This window comes from Sus scrofa, chromosome 9 (genome assembly GCF_000003025.6).
Source record: "Sus scrofa isolate TJ Tabasco breed Duroc chromosome 9, Sscrofa11.1, whole genome shotgun sequence".
NCBI lineage: Eukaryota > Metazoa > Chordata > Mammalia > Artiodactyla > Suidae > Sus > Sus scrofa.
In genome coordinates, this window is record NC_010451.4 from 53,527,276 (window position 1) to 53,543,433 (window position 16,158).

The 16,158-nt window shown below is 55.0% G+C and overlaps 1 protein-coding gene across 5 annotated transcripts in view; it reads right to left on the reverse strand.

Moving 5' to 3' along the window:
* KIRREL3 (kin of IRRE like 3 (Drosophila)) overlaps positions 1-16,158 on the reverse strand; it is a 572,756-nt gene that overhangs the window by 33,541 nt on the left and 523,057 nt on the right. For all 5 annotated transcript variants that reach the window (XM_021063119.1, XM_021063117.1, XM_021063118.1 and 2 more), the window contains 2 exons: positions 10,098-10,255; positions 1,259-1,409 (listed from right to left, as the gene is read on the reverse strand). In XM_021063119.1, the coding sequence (XP_020918778.1) occupies positions 1,259-1,409; positions 10,098-10,255 (309 nt within the window). The remainder of the gene's footprint in view (positions 1-1,258; positions 1,410-10,097; positions 10,256-16,158) is intronic.

Sequence of the window (16,158 nt, forward strand, 5' to 3'; positions counted from 1 at the left end):
CCATGGTTCCTAGTCGGATTCGTTAACCACTGAGCCACAACGGGAACTCCGCTGTTGGGGTTTTAAAGCATCATCCTTGTTTACATGAATTGTAATAAGTGATGCTGGCTAAGGGCTTCTGGTGTGGACGTGCTTCAGTTTCTCCAGATGGGACCACAGTTATACCTACTCCTAATGGTCGCTGTAAAGATTACATGAGATAATATGTGCAAAGGATGGGCTGAGTGATGATTCCTTGATTCCTCTTCCTCTTCTCTCCTTGTATTTGGCTGTGCCCATGGCATGCAGAAGTTCCCGGGCTAGGGATCAAACCTGTACCATAGCAGTAACCACAGCCACAGCAGTGACAATGCTGGAACCTTAACCTGCTGAGCCACCGGAGCCTCTTTCCTCTTCTCTCCTTCCCCAAGCCAGGCCCCACGATTCTCTACAGGGCCTGGTGCTGTGTCCCCACTCTGGAGCCCTGAGTGCCCTTCTGTTCCCAGCATTTTCACCCTGGCTTCCTCTCCACAGCAGGTGGGGAGGTGGCCTGACTGGGCCAGCAGGGCGGGGCTGACCACCTATTGGTTGGTCTGGAAGTTCGACCTTATTTAGGAGTGGAAATGTGGTTTGAACATGTCATTTGCAAAGGATTCTCATCTGTCTTATTTTTTTTTAATTAAAAAAAGATTTTTTTGGCAGAGCCTCCTTGCCTGCCTGCTTGCACCTCTCAGAAGCATCCTATCTTAATAAACCTATTTCTTGCCTATCAGATTTTTTTTATTTTTTTATTTTTATTTTTGCTTTTTAGGGCTGCACCTGCGGCATATGGAAGTTCCCAGACTAGAAGTCAAATTGGAGCTACAGCTACACCCCAGCCACAGCAACATGGGATTCAAGCCACGTCTACAACCTACATCACAGCTCATGCAGCACCAGATCCTTAACCCACTGAGCGAGGCCAGGGAGTGAACTGGCATCTTCTTGGATACTAGTTGGGTTCATGACCCGCAGAGCCACAACCAAAACTCCTCATCTGTCTGGTTATTAAGATTGTCACCCTCACCTGTGATAGTAAGGAAGACAAGGTGGTCCCTTGAGTACCTGTACATACACACCCGCCAGTCCCCAGAGCTGACGAACCCGGTTCCTGCCTCTAGCCATCCTGCAGGCTGTGGCTCTGGCTGGCTATTCCCCTGCCTCTGACCCATGCTCCTGGCAGAGGGCCCGGGAGGTCCCTGGCCCAGGCTGGGCCTGGCCGGGTCGGGTGACTACTCACGCTGGATGTCGATGGTGACGGAGGTCTCCTTCCCGCCGGGGATGGCCTTGTTGGTGGCTCGGCACACAATGCTCTGCCCGTTCTCCACGTCGCCGGGGGAGATGAAGAGGGTACTCACGATGCTCTCGCGCTTGCCATCGCGAAGCAGGGTCTAAAGTGGGAGAGAAGGGCCCAGTTACTCATCACTCGGCCGGGATGGCCTGGGTGGGCAGGCAGGTCCCGAGCCAGCCTCAGACAGGAGGAGGGAGAGTCGTGGATGGAGGTGGGTCAGCTCAGGACACCCAGGGGCGCCTGTCTCTATGCAATCTGGGGAGTTACCCTTGGCTCCGAGTGCCTGGCTGAGGGAGGAGAAAGGAACTAGAAAGTTCTCCAGCATGGGTGAAAATCAGCCTGGACTTGCCGACTCCGACGCATAAGAGAAACCAGGCTGGGCCCGATGGAAACCAGGCTGCAGGTCCTATGTAGACATGAACTTGTAACCATTCTGCCTCTGGTCCAGGGAGTCTCTGGGTCTGTGGGAGATGGGGACCACAGACGGTGCTGTGACCCAGGCTGGAGAAGGGGTGAGGTTTGGGGGATGGGGTAAGGGCAGGGCTGGGGTGGGGGTGTGAGCAGAATCTGTGCACACTGTTTCATTACTTCAACTGTATAAACCCTTTCAGCTTTCAAATCATTTCATGTCCTGAGCTCATCGAAGCTCTGACTGAGCCACAGACAGGACAGACACTGTTATCTTCCATTTGACAGGGGACAAAACAGGTGTGATCAAGGGAGGCTATGCAGCTTGATCAAACTCACTTCAAGTTGGTGGTGACCTAAGTAAGAGGGTTCTGGAGTGGGTTGAATAGCATCCTCCCCCAGCAATTCATGTCCACCCAGAACCTTAGCATGTGAACATATTTGGACATAGGGACTTAGTTTCATAATTAGTAATTAGTTAAGGAGCTTTTTTTTTCTTTTTTCTTTTTTTTTCCTTTTTGCTTTTTAGGGCTGTACCTGCAGCATATGGAGGTTCTCAGGCTAGGGGTTGAATCGGAGCTACAGCTGCTGGCCTACACCACAGCCACAGCAATGCAGGATCCGAGTCGCATCTGTGACGTACATCACAGGTCATGGCAAATGCCGGGGATTCATGAGGTTCAGGCCTTGAACCTGAATCCTCATGGATACTAGTTGGATTCGCTTTCACTGCGCCACAACTGGAACCCATAGCTAATGATCTTGAGACAAGATCATCCTGGATGTAGAGTGGGCCCTCTGGCTAGTGTTCTTGTAGGAAGAGGAGAAGACGGGGAGACACAGGAAGGAGGCCATGGGAAGGAAGCAGAGACTGGAATGATTCTTCAGCAAGCCAAGGAATGCCAAGAGCCAGCACGAACTGGAGGAGGCAGGAAGAGCCTCCCGGGGGCCTTTGGAGGAAGCACAGCCCTGCCCACACCTTGATTCCAGACTTCAAGCATTTGCAATGGCCGCACTCGTGGCATATGGAGGTTCCCACGCTAGGGGTGGAATCGGAGCTACAGCTGCCGGCCTGCGCCACAGCCACAGCAACGCAGGATATGAGCTGCATCTGTGACCTACACCACAGCTCATGGCAATGCCAGATCCTTAACCCAATGAGTGAGTCCAGAGATCGAACCCGCAACCTCATGGTTCCTAGTTAGATTCGTTTCCCCTGTGCCATGACGGAAACTCCACATTTTGGTTGTTTGAAGAACCATGCTACAAAACTTGGTCACAGCAGCCCTGGAAATGAATGCACTTCAAAAGGTCTCCTGATTTCCATGCAACTAAGAGGTCACTCCTCAGGGTGGCTACTCCCCACCACGACTGCTACCCTCCCTCCCCTGCACCCCTTTCCAGCTACTTCCCTGACAGTATGATGCCCTGTGCCTTGAGCTCCCTGGCAGCCCATGAAGGTGGTTGCATGTTGGGGAGGTGCCTGGGCAGGAGGGCCACTTTTTTAAAATGTATATATATTCTTTTTAAGAGGACCACTTCTTGGGGTGGGGAGACAGGACTTGCTCAGCGGACTCCAGGAAGGAACTTGACCCTGTGGGGCGGAGGTGCTGGACACAGTCTTACTTTGCCATGACTGGAGCCAAGGAGTAGAGGGACAGACTTCACTTCCTCAAAACCTCCCAGAAAATAACCTTGATATCATCTCTAATCTCTAACCCCTGGAAAGAAGGGAGCCTTGTCTCCTAAATAACAGAAGAGAAAACTGAGTTCAAAGTGAGTCAAGAGGAGTTCCCCTCGTGGTGTAGCAGAAACGAACCGACTAGGAACCACAAGGTTCAATCCCTGGCCTCGCACAGCAGGTTAAAGATCCGGCGTTGTCGTGAGACATGGTGTAGGTCACAGACGTGGCTCGGATTTGGTGTTGCTGTGGATGTGGCTGTGGCGTAGGCCAGCAGCTACAGCTCTGATTAGATCCCTAGGCTGGGAACCTCCACATGCCATGGGTGTGGCCCTAAAAAGACAGAAAAAAAAAAAAAAAAAAAAGAAACTCAAAGTGAGTCAGGAACTTGCAGGGCAGGGCTGGGCTTTCCACTTGAGAGTGGTGAGCCCTGAGCTCACAACCCTGTCAACACAGCTTCCTGAGACCCTGACAGCAGGTTGTGTGATCTCCACTTAAAGGTGAAAACAATTGGAGTGTTCCCATTGTGGTTCACGAGGTTATGAACCCAATGAGTATCTATGAGGCCTTGCTCAGTGGATTAAGGGTCTGGTGCTGCCATAAGCTGTGGTGTAGGTTGAAGACACGGTTCGGATCTGGTGTTACTGTGGCTGTGACCTAGGCTGGCAGCTGCAGCTAGTAGAATGGGAACCTCCACATGCTGCAGGTGCAGCCCTAAAAAAGCTAAAAAAAAAAAAAAAAAAAAAGGTGGGAACAGACAATTAAGTGACGTAAGTGACAGGTAGGCAACTGGAGCCCAGCTCTGGGTCCTCACTTCAGTGGCCTCCAGCTCTAGAACAGGGCCCGAGCCTCGAACCAGAACCATGCATCCTGCTGTAGACCAAGCCAGACTCAGACACGGTGGCGAGGCACACAGCCGGGCAGCAGCCCCGGACTGTTTCTCCTCTGTTCTAAAGCTGCCTGGGCCCAGGCCGGCTCCGTGCCTATTCTTTCTCAGGACGTGGGTGGTGGGCTCAGCCCTGAGCGGAGCGATCTTGGAGAGGGGGTCGAGGAGGATGGTCAGTCCAGGGAGCCGGTGGGGTGAGGATCTTCAGCACTGCCTCCAGGCCAGGGGGCTAAACTGGAGGCCAGCAACCGGGGGCTGGGGCTTGGGATGGGGGGCGGTTAGCCCAGAGCCCTGCTTGGGAGCAGCTGGGAGCTGCACCATAGTAACGGGCTGGCTCTGGGCTCCTCCACAGACCTCATCTGTCTATAAATAGCCAGGCGATAATAAGAACAATTTCCTGGTTGAAAAATAAGACCTTGGGGCTGGGTTGGAGGAGGTGCGGAGGGGGTCATATTCTGCTTCCCCCCCCCCCCACCTTCCTTTACTTTTCCGTGGTGCTAACAAGGGACATTTACATAAATTTTACTCTGCCAGGAACACTCAGATTGATCTGCTCAGAGGGTGGAGGGGAGCAGGGCCATCTGGGTGCTGGTGGGAGGGGAGCCAGGGCCCGAGCTCCTAATTAGGCCCCCGACTCCTGCCTGCTCCCCACACCCAGGGTGCTCCTCGCTTCTGAATGATGATTAATGACATATTTACTGTGTCTGGGTGTGTGCTTTTCTGGGAAATAAAAATTCTGGTTCAAGTTGTTTGTTCCACCTAATTAGAGAAGGGGAGATGTGTTCATTAAACCAGGGGAAAGCTCAGTGCCCGCTTCGCAGGGGAGGCCCTGGGCACCTGGCCCAGGGTCCCCAGCTCCAGGACGAGGCCCAGCGTGTTCCTGGGGAGGGAGCCAGGCTGGTAATGGGCGGGGTCTTCCTTTTTTCACCCTGTTTTCCTCCTTCCTTTGTTCCTTCTCCTCACCTTTCCATCCTTTTCTTTTTTTTCATTCCTTTCTCATAAAACTTCCCTTTTCTCAAATGCAAATGAAGCCCTGGGACACTGTGGCCTCACTTCCTCATCCTTGTCCTTCCCGCACCTTCTTTGGGCTTCCCTCCCCTGACCTTGGCTCTGGGGACACACCTAGGTGGAGCCCCCACCTGCTGCTTCAGAAACCTTCTTGAGCAGGCGCATCAACTCAGGGAGGGTAAGCAGATTATTCATGGTGAGTTATCCTTAGTGACACCTCCACCTCCAAGGCTTGGGGCCACCCTTCCTCCAGCTCGGTGGGCAGTAGTGTGACCCCCATGGCAGCTCCTGGGGGTCCCGCCTGTGTGTGCAGACGTGGACCAGGAGCGGGGTGTACACACCTCACCTGCATAGGGGTGGAGGCGCCAGGGCAGAAGGCTAGCTGGCTGGGCTTCCGCTCTCTGCCTGTGTGCGTGTCCACGGGCCTCTGCTCCACTGACTGCTTCCAAACAGCTTTCCTGACGGTCCCAGTGGCTGTGGGAGGCCTGCAGCTCTCTTCTGGACCCTGCCTGCCCCCTGCTCCTCCCTGTCTGTGCACACCCAGCCTCCCTGTCCCACCCCTGAGGGCAGGCACTTGGCAACCAATGGGCACTGGCCTGGGGGGCGAGGTGCTGGGCTGGCCGAGGTGGGTGCACAGACAGCATCCTGTGTGCAGCTGTCCAGTGTGGGCAGCTGCCCCCACTCTGCTCTTTCCAAAGCCCCAGGGGTTTCAGCTGGGTGAGAGAGAGCCTGGCTGAGCCCCAAGAGATGGGAGGCCTGGTGACCCCAGGTGAGGGAGGGTGGAGGTTTGGAGAGAATGCAGTGGGCAGGTGCCCCAGTCTGGGAGCTGAATATTGGATGTTCATTGATATGCAAACAGCCCGGAAAGGGCTTGAGTGGCCTGATTGCCTGGCAACCAGGCCTCCTCTTTTCCTTGTCCTCACTCACCTAGCCCACCTGCTGTGTCCCTTAAATTTTTTTTTTTAATCATCTCTTTTGTTTCCCCTTTTTAAAGCTGCCTGGGGACTCTGTTGGGGCCTGTTGTCACATGACTGGAATTAGGGCTGTCAGAGAAGGAGGAGATGTACTCAGTACCTTGGCCCCAAACCCTGCAGTCCTGTCTTTTGCCCTGGGGCCATAGGGATGCTTTTCACAAAGAAGGTGAGGATGGAGTTCCCATTGTGGCGCAGAGGAGATGAATCTGACTGGTAACCATGAGTTTGCGGGTTTGATCCCTGGCCTTGCTCAGCGGGTTAAGGATCCGGCATTGCTGTGAGCTGTGGTGTAGGTCGCAGATGTGGCTTGTATCTTGTGTTGCTGTGGCTGTGGCATAGGCTGGCAGCACCCACGGCATATGGAGGTTCCCAGGCTAGGGGTCGAATCGGAGCTGTAGCCACCGGCCTACGCCAGAGCCACAGCAACACGGGATCCGAGCCTTGTCTGCGACCTACGCCACAGCTCATGGCAACGCCGGATCCTTAACCCGCTGAGCAAGGCCAGGGAACTCCATATGGAGGTTCCCAGGCTAGAGGTCAAATCCATATGCTGCAGGTGTGGCCCCTAAAAAGCAAAAAAAAAAAAAAAGACGGTGGGGATGAGTGGCAGCTGCTCACTGGGTGGAGACTCTCGGCCCCTGAGATGGACACATGGAATGGGGGTGGGGGGGGGCGCATGGTGCTGGGTGATGGGTGGGGAAAGGCTGCATAGCTGGGCCCAGTGAGGGCCCTGAGGGGTGCTGTCCCAGAGCTCCTCTTCGCCTGAGCCCTGAAGACGCAAGTGGTCCTGGCGGAGGGTGGGTGGGTGGCTCCTCGGGCAGGAAGCGGTATGAAGCTGGAGGATGCAGAGGGGTAGGGCTGGAGGGTAAGGCGAGGATGTACACAACTGGGTTCCCCAAGACCAAATGACCCTCCTTCCTGTCCCCCTTCGGGGTCAAGGCCCCATCCCTTGACATGGCAGCAGCTGGGGAAGGAGCAGATGGAGCAGGAATCTGGCCCCTGGGGAAGACTCCTCTCTGGCCTCAGCCTACTGTCCTCTGTCCTCTGCTACAGCCTGTCCTGCCTCCCCTGGTCTGTGTGTGTGCTGGCCTTCCTGAGTCATGCCACGTAGCCTGAGGCTGGGTGTCCAGGAAGAAAGGACTCGGAGAGATTGGGGCCTTGCCACCCACTCCCCGGCTTCTGCAGCTCCACCCAAGCACGCGGGTCATGAGGGCTCAGGAGGCAGTGTGTTTCAGGTGCTGGGCGCTGGCAGGAGGGAGGTCCTCCTCCCAGCTCTCCCAGGGCAAGGGGCATAACCGTCCTGTCGTGCCAGGACGTGCCACCCTCCCTCCCACCAGCTTGTCCTCCCCTCCGCTGGCCACAGTGAGGACCTAAATGGAACCTGGGCTGCTGTGTGACCTTGAGGAGGGGGGACAGGCTGGGTGAGGCAGGGCTCTAGGAGGAAGCACCCAGTAATGCTAGCGAACATTTACGAGGTCCCGGTTCTAAGCCAGGCTCTTTATGGATTGCTTTCAACACATTTTCCCTTTTTTGTGGCCACACCGGCAGCATATGGAAGTTCTTGGGCTAGAGATCGAATCTAAGCTGCAGCTGCAAACTGTGCTATAGTTGCAGCAATGCTGGCTCCCTTAACCCACTGCGCTGGGCTGGGGCTCAAATCCATTTCTCCATGGCAACCCAAGGCTCTGCAGTTGGATTCTTTTTTTTTTTTTTTGTCTTTGTAGGGCCACACCTGAGGCATATGGAGGTTCCCAGGCTAGGAGTTGAATTGGAGCTGCAGCTGCTGGCCTATGCCACTGCCACAGCAATGCCAGATCTGTCATGTCTGTAACCTACACCACAGCTCATGACAATACTGGATCCTTAACCCACTGAGTGAGGCCGGGGATGGAACCTGAGTCCTTATGGATACTAGTCAGGTTTGTTACTGCTGAGCCATGAGGGGAATTGGATTCTTAACCCGCTGCGCCACAGCGGGACTCCCATTTTCCCTTTTAAGTTCCCAGAGGTTCTAACAGGCGTCTGTGGTTACCATCATCCCATTTGGCAGGTGGGGTAATACTGAGGCAGAGAGATGAGTTTACTGTAATATGTGATGAACACAGATTTGTATCCAGGCTTGTAGGACCCAGGCCTGCTCTACTGTGACACTGTGACACTGACATTCTCATCCAGGAAATGTGGATGGCGGGGTGCACCCAGGGACCTGGGTGGATCAAGTGAGGGACAGGCAGTGCTTCTGTGGAGTGATGCACTCTGCCAGGTACTTTGCTCATTCAAGCCTCACCATCCTTTGAGGCAGGTGCCATTGCTCCCATTGTATGGATAGGGACACTGAGGCACAACTCGGTTAGGTAGCTGACCCACGGTCACAGAACTAGAAGGTGGCAGAGCCTGGATTCAAACTGAGGCTGCCCAGATCCTGAGCCCACAGGTGTAACCACCCATGATGTGACAAAGACTGAGGCTTCAGCCCTAAGGGCTGTCAAGGCTGCCCTGCGGGATTGCTTCTGTGGACTTTGGACCCTGCTTGATGGTGTGTGCACTTGGGTGCCCTCTCCATCTCTCTCATTCTCTCTGTGTCTCCATCTCTCTTGGAGCTGCTCCTGCCCTGGGGCCCCTTATTCCTAGCCTATCTGGGACTTCTATGCCTTCAGACCTGCCTAGGTCAGTGGCATTTATGGTCCTGGGGAGAGAGGGGGCAGCAGGTTCTTTCTGTCCCAGGTGCCTGGCTCAGGCCAGGACGGATGAATCCAGCCAATAATCCCATAATCTGACAGCCCCTGGAGCCAGCTCTGTGCAAGCACCACTGGATTACCCAGCCTTCTCCATGTGCCCCAACTCACACGGGGCTTGTCAGAACTGGCAGGCCCCCGTTATATATAAATTGTGTCCCCCCCTGCTAAATTCCTGGAATTCATACTGTGAAGCCTCGACTCCCCTTGGGGCCATATTTGGACATAGGGACTTTAAAGAGGTGATCAAGGTTGAACGAAGTCATAAGGATGGGGCCCTAATCCAATGGGATTGGTGTCCTTATGAGAAGAGGAAGGGACATCAGAGATCCCTTCTGAATACACAGAGGAAAGGCCATGGGAGGGCACAGTGAGAAAGCCACCATCTATAGGCCAGGAAGAGAGCTGTCACCAGAAACCAACCCCTCCAGCACCTTGATCGTGGACTTCCAGCCTCCAGAACCGGTGTGAATTAGAGTAAAGCATCCAGCAGGTAGGCACAACAGGGTGCAGGGCTTGGTAAGGGATTATGGGCTGTATTCAGCCATCCCTGGCTTGAGCCAGGCACCTGGGACAGAAAGAACCTTAATAGCCTCACTTGGTAGCCCTGGGAAGGTGTTCAGTTTGAGCAAATAAAAATACAGACATCAGTTAAATTTGAATTTCAGATAAACAATGAATAATGTTTAGTATAAATATGGCCCACACTTATGCCCCATGCAATATTTGGGACACACACTAAACAGATATTCGTTGTCTCAGCCAAGCATCCTGTATTTTATCTGGCAACCCTAGGCCTGGGCCACTTCTGTCCCCAAGTGTCCTCCTGCGACCATCCTTTATCCTTCAGGTCCTTTACCAAGCCCAGGTATAACCCCAGGAAAGAGAGACAGAAAGAGGGACAGAAATGGGTCATGGTCATGAGAGAGAAAGTGACAGGGTAAAAGAGAGAAAAAGAAAGAGAAAGAGAGAGAGAGACAAAGAGCCAGAAACAAACATCAATAGAAAGTCATATACAGAGAGCAAGAGCAGCAGAGAGGTGGGGAGAGTGGCCTCTTCCGTGCAGCCCCCCTCCCCTCCTGTCCCCCCCACCTACCTTGGAGTAGGTGGCCCCGTTGATGACCTCTCCCTTCCTCAACCAGATGATGGAGGCTGCAGGCTTGGCGTTGTCTGCATGGCAAGTGAGGTTGAGGGGGTCCCCGGCCCGCAGGCTGATGACAGGCCCCCCCAGGATGACGGGGTCGTCTGGCGGCACTGCAGGGAGAGGAACGCAGAGGTCAGGCTGAGGGTGCCTCTCCCCTCGGGCAGGGCTGGGTGGATTTTATGGAGCTGATGCCAAACAGTAATTATCATTCCTTAATAAAATGTATAATCCCTTGTATTACAACAGTAACAGCAACCACAGCAGTAATCCCTGACATATGCCTCGCGTGTTTATTTGCAGAGGACGCTCATGTCACCGTCTCATCCTGCGGCAGCCCACGAGGGGACAGGCCAGGCATCATTAGCTGCAATTTGCAGATCGGGAAGCACGGCTTTGCTGTCTGGATCATATTTTTCTTTCTTTTCTCTTCTTTTCTTTACTTTTTTTTTTTTTTTTTAGGGCCGCACCCTTGGCATATGGAAGTTCCCAGACTAAGGGTTGAATCAGAGCTGTAGCCGCTGGCCTATACCACGGCCACAGCAATGTGGGATCCGAGCCACATCTGCAGCCTACACCACAGCTCACAGCAATGCCAGATCCTTAACCCACTGAATGGAACCAGGGATCAAACCCGTGTCCTCATGGATACGAGTTAGGTTCGTTACCACTGAACCACAACAGGAACTCCAATCATATCTTTCTTTTTAACTTCCCTCTCTTTCTCTTGCTCTCTCTTTTAAAGCAAAGCACTGACACATCTGTCATCTGATTTAATCCTCACAACAGTCTTTCGAGGCAAATATTACTGTCCCAATTACATGGATCTGGAAACCGAGGCTCAGCAGGATGAAATGACTTGCTCAAGGTCACAGAGTGAATGAGTGGCAGAGCCAGGGATGGAAGCAGGTCCCCTGACATTTGGCACACCAGGCTGGCTGCTGCCTTCAAGGCGGACACAGCGTTTTAGGGAGCTGTGCTACGCTGGGCGTCTCCTTAGCATGTTATTCCAACTCCCTCATCTCGGAGCTGGAATGAATCTCTCCTGCCTGGTCCTTCCAGTCCATTTCACAGCAGTGTGGTCCCCACTGAGAGATGGGGGGTGCCAGGGAGGGGCGTCTCCCGCAGCATCCAGCACAGAGCCCAGTGGCTGATGGGAGCGTCATAAACCTTTTCTCCTTCAATGCAGTCATGCCTTTGATCCCCATGACAACGGTGGGATGCAGGGTGCACCGTTATGAGGATGGATGACCATTGTTTGGAGAAGAGGCCCAGAGAAGTTATGTGACTGGCCTGAGGTCACAGAGCCCCTTCCGATGTTCTAGCCATGGATGCATGAGGGTCTCAGGCCTTTGTTCCCTGCCTCTCCTTCCCAACAAGCCAGGAAGGGCAGGGCTCCCTGGAGACCAACTGAGGAATCCCAGGCAGATATTCCTCCCCTGGGAGAGGCTGGCCTGTCAGCTCGGGAGTCTTGGGGAGGGCTGAACTGCATGTTTGCTCAGTGAAAGGATGAAGGGTTCACTGCGTGAGGAGTTGGGGTCCTTTGCCCAGCAGCCAGAGAGAGTCCATCCTTCCAGCGGAGCCCTGTACAGGCTTCTGTGCCTGTGGGCTGGGGAGGCGGTAGCTCCAGGCAGCCTGACCTAGCAGCTCAGCTTTCTAGCCCACTCCCACCTCCTCAGGGCACCTCCTACAACCTGCCTGGCTTCCCTCCCTCCCTGGGCCTCCTCCGCCTGCCTCCAGGTTCCTCAGGAAACTGCAGGAGACTCTGAGGCCAAGTAAGGACTGAGGCAGCAGCACTTTCAGCTATGGCTCTCCCTGGTCCTTCCCTGGCCTCCAGGAGGCCTAGTTCAGAACAACAGCCCAGTGAGTGCCAACTCCCAAGGTTCTATTTCCTGAGGGGGGAAAAAAAAAAACCCTTCAGGGCTTCCAAGTTGCTCTCATCAGCCCCCAGACCCTGCCAGGATCCTGGCCCAGGGAGGAAGTCAGCCTCATTCAACCCTGCCCAACCTCCTAGGGGGCCCTGGGTGCAGACAGATGGTGGGTGTGGGCTGGACCATAAAGGCAGCCCTCCTCCCCTGCCAGCCCTCTACCCCGTCATTAGTGCCTGTGGCCTCCTGGGTGCTGAGCGGCCAGAGAGCCACAGGGAAGCTAATGAGGGCTTTCCATGGATGGGGGTGGGTGCAACAGTGCCAGGAGGGGATTTTATCTCGGGGGCTTTGGGCAGCCCTTCCAGGAGGGAGGGCTGGGCTGGGGCTCCTGTTCCCTCCCTTTGTGGTGGCAGCTTTCTCCTCGCCAGCCGCCCAGGATGAAGGCGCTCAGGCTGAGCTTGCCCAAGCGCCAGGGACCCTGGAAAGAACCATCTGAAACGTCCGGAGTGGAATAAGAACGGGGCCATGGCATGTGTGGGCCTCTCAAGTGGGGCGTGATTAGGGAAAGTGCCCTAAATCAGAGGCCAAAGCAGGAAGGCCGTCCTTTTCCTGGTTTTATTTCCTCAGATACAAAAGGTGAAAGTACAGCAGGGCCCCTGGACCGGTCCCCTGGCACTGACATTTCACGGGGCCTGAGACAGGGGTTCTCAACCTCGGCTGTATCTTACAACAGTCTGGAAGAGATTTCAAGTGTCCCGTTGCAGGCCACACCCCGACTGGCTAAATTCCCCATCACTGGAGGTGGACCCGAGCATCAGGGCTTTTTAAAGTCCCAGAGGATTCTGCTGGGTGACCAGGTTTGAGAACGGACTGTCTCTGGGCCTTTGCTCAGCGTAACCTCCTGTGATCACAGGCAGAGGAGGCCTTTCCTAAGTGTGAGGGCAGTGAGGGGCCAGGCCCTTCCTTCCTGCTTCTTTAGTGCTGTGTTTTGGGATACAGGGTTAGAGGAGGGGAGAGGGGAGTGGGTCTGTGCTGCTTGAGTGCTCAGGCACACACATGCATGCGCGCACACACACACACACACACACACCCTCAGAATGGGTCCTGATTACATCTTCCTGAATAAGTGGTTATCGCGCTGGTTATTCATGTAACCATGCATTATTGATCGGCCTTCGCCTCGGTGCACACCAGATGGGGTAGGAGGGGGTGCGGATGGGGCTGATGTGCGGGGGCGGTGGGGGAGGAGTGGGGAGGTTTGGGGGCCAGCCGGCTGAATAGAAATCAACAGTGGCTCTTGGCAGCTGCAGCTCTGATGGGAGGTGGGGGTGATTCATTACCCCTCCATTCAGACTGGGGCCCAGAGCTGAGGGGCCAGGAGGGGAGAAAGCCTGGAACAGCCCGAGCCTGGAGATGCATTATTCATAACCCCCCTCCCAGGACTGGTTATTATCCCGAACCACTATAGAGCTTGGTCTCCTAATTTTTAATCACAGGGAAGGTGGAAGCGTTAGCCTTTTGTGATTAATCCGGAGATAAAAATAGTTGACTGTTTTGGTGTTGTCTTGTTGTCAGTCAGGAAAAAAAATGCATTAACTGTTGGGTGACTGAGGCCTGGGCGGACCTGTGTGGATCCCAGGCAAAGTTGGTCCCCAGAGCTGGAAGCCAGCCCGGGGATCCCACCCTGCCTCGGACAGGGCTGGCAGGAGTAGGGGGGCTGTCTCCTCGGAGCTGCTCGTGGCAGGGACACATCGTGTGAGTTAGGGGTCCACAGTCACAGGGTGGCTGGCTCTTTGCCGTTTCCCCTCCTGTCATCTGGGATCCGGGCAGCCATCTGGGGGTCTTTCTCCTTGCTCTGCCCCTCTCTGGCCACCAGTCTGGCGGATGGTGCCACCGGCGAGGTGGGCAGGGTGGGCACCCGCTCCCCTTGTGTGGAAGGGATTCCCTGAGGACCTTCTCCCAGCTCTGCTGCCAAGGGCAAGGGGGCTGGCGTGGAGGGGCAGGCAGGGAGGCACAGACAGAGGGGCCAGGAGGCCAAGGGAGAGCTGCCCGGCTCCAGCTGGGAGGTAAAGCTGTCCTTTCTTAGGCATGAGGGTTCTTTACACCCTTTCACAGAAACAAGGGCTTTTGTGGTGAAAAGTTGTATAGAACCAGCCCCACTGCTGTCACCAAGGAGTGCTCCTCTGATCAGAAAGCCTTGGATTTCTGGACCAGAGCAAAAGCTAGGGGTGACCACCTGACCGTCCTTCCCACAGGACATCAACTGGACAGAGAGCAGAATGGAGCTGGGCCCAGAGGCCTTCCACTTCCTTCTGGAACAGCTTGTTGCTTCTGGGCGCAGCTCCTTTGACACCCTGGTGTGGGTTTGCCCGGAGAGGCTGGGAAAATGCCCTCAGTACCAGGTCCAGGTGTTCTGATGGGGGTTTTCTCCAAACTCCAGTGGGTCACCTGAGGGGCCCCCTCTGGGCTGCCAGGATTTCCCAAATGCTCAGTCAGCCTAGATGGCTGCTCTCCAGACATGGCGATGGGACACACCTGCTGACAGAGATCAGCTGCGCGGACACGCAGCTCATGTTACCAGTGGCAGCTGAACCGGTCGGGAGGTCAGCCATGTGGTCCTCTGGCCCCCAATAGCTCCGGGGCACCTCCTAGATGCCAAGCTCTGTGGAGGGCAGGCCCAGGTCTTGGTCGCCTTATGCACGGTGCATTCTCCACAAGCAGTCAGTTCAAAACACTGTCTGCTGGTGTCCCTGCTCTGCTCCAAGCTCTCCGGGGTGGGGGGACAAGGGCCTCTGGATGCTCCCGGGACGTAAGGTGAACTTCTCTCCATTGCCCACAAGCACCTGCACCCAGGCCCCAGCGCGCCTCTGGGACATGGGTCTGTTCCAGCCATTTCACCCTCACCACGTCCCACCCCCACAGCCTTTCTGTCTGGAAGGCTCTTTTCTGCGTCCTTGTCCTGCCAGTTTCTTCCTGTCAATGACGGTGCAGCTTAAATGTCACATCCTCAGTGAGGCCCAGCCACCCTGCTCAACAGCCCCTCAATTACTCTCCATCACGCCAGCCCGCTTCTTTTTTCTTTATCCCTGGGTTCGTTTGTTATCATCCCTTATGGAAAGAAGGCTCCCTGACAACAAAGAAAGACCTTACCTGGGAGGTCCCGTTGTGGCTCAGCGGGTTAAGAACCTGACTAGGATCCATGAGGATGTGGGTTTGATCCCACGTCTCGTTCAGTGGCGTAAGGATCTGGCGTTGCCCTGAGCTATGGCATAGGTAGCAAACGCAGCTTAGATCCCATGTTGCTGTGGTTGTGGTGTAGGCCAGCAACTGCAGCTCCAATTCGACCCCTAACCTGGAAACTTGCATAAGCCGCAGGTGCAGCCCTACAAGCCAAATAAAATAAAATTTACAAAGACCTTATCTGTCTTGGTCACTGCAGTATGGCCTTATTCAGATCCGTGGCTGGCATACAGTAGCTGCTCAGTGAATGTTTATGAATGAATCTGTGAAAGATCCCTGGATGAGTGGTCTGTCATGGACATTTGCTTCTGGGGCCAGCAGTTTTTATGCTGTGTGTAGGGGGGTGCTGGGTAGAGTTGGGGGTGGCAGATGAGTGTGTATTGGGGCGGGATGGGCAGCTGGGGCAGCTGTGTAGGAACTCATTATGGTGGGACCTGGGGGACCTGGCTGTTTCCTGCCATTTCTGGAGAGGGGAAGCCTGAGTGGGGAGGACTTGGGGTGGTGGTTCTCGGCCTGATTTCTCGTTAGCACCAGGCGCCTTGGTTAGGGACATCCCCGGCAGGGTGGCAGAGAGCTTCTGGCTTGGAGCAAAGAGGAGGTTTGCCATGAAAGGTGCTAGTCCTGGCATCAGCGTTCAGCCCTGGGCCCCCGGGGAGTGGGGGAGGGTTGGGAGCAGGCTGAGTTGGTGCTGGGGGTGGGAGAGCTGACTGGAGGGGCAGGGGACGCCTCTGGGCCCATCCTAACCAACACCTCCCACACTTTCAGAACCTTCCTCCCCGTGTCCTGGGTGCACAGGGAGCCAGCTTTCCTTCCTTTCCTTTTACTCTTCCTCCATGTCTTTGTATTTATTTTTTTCTTTTAGGGCCTCACCCACGGCACATGGATGTTCCCAGGCTAGGGGTCGAATC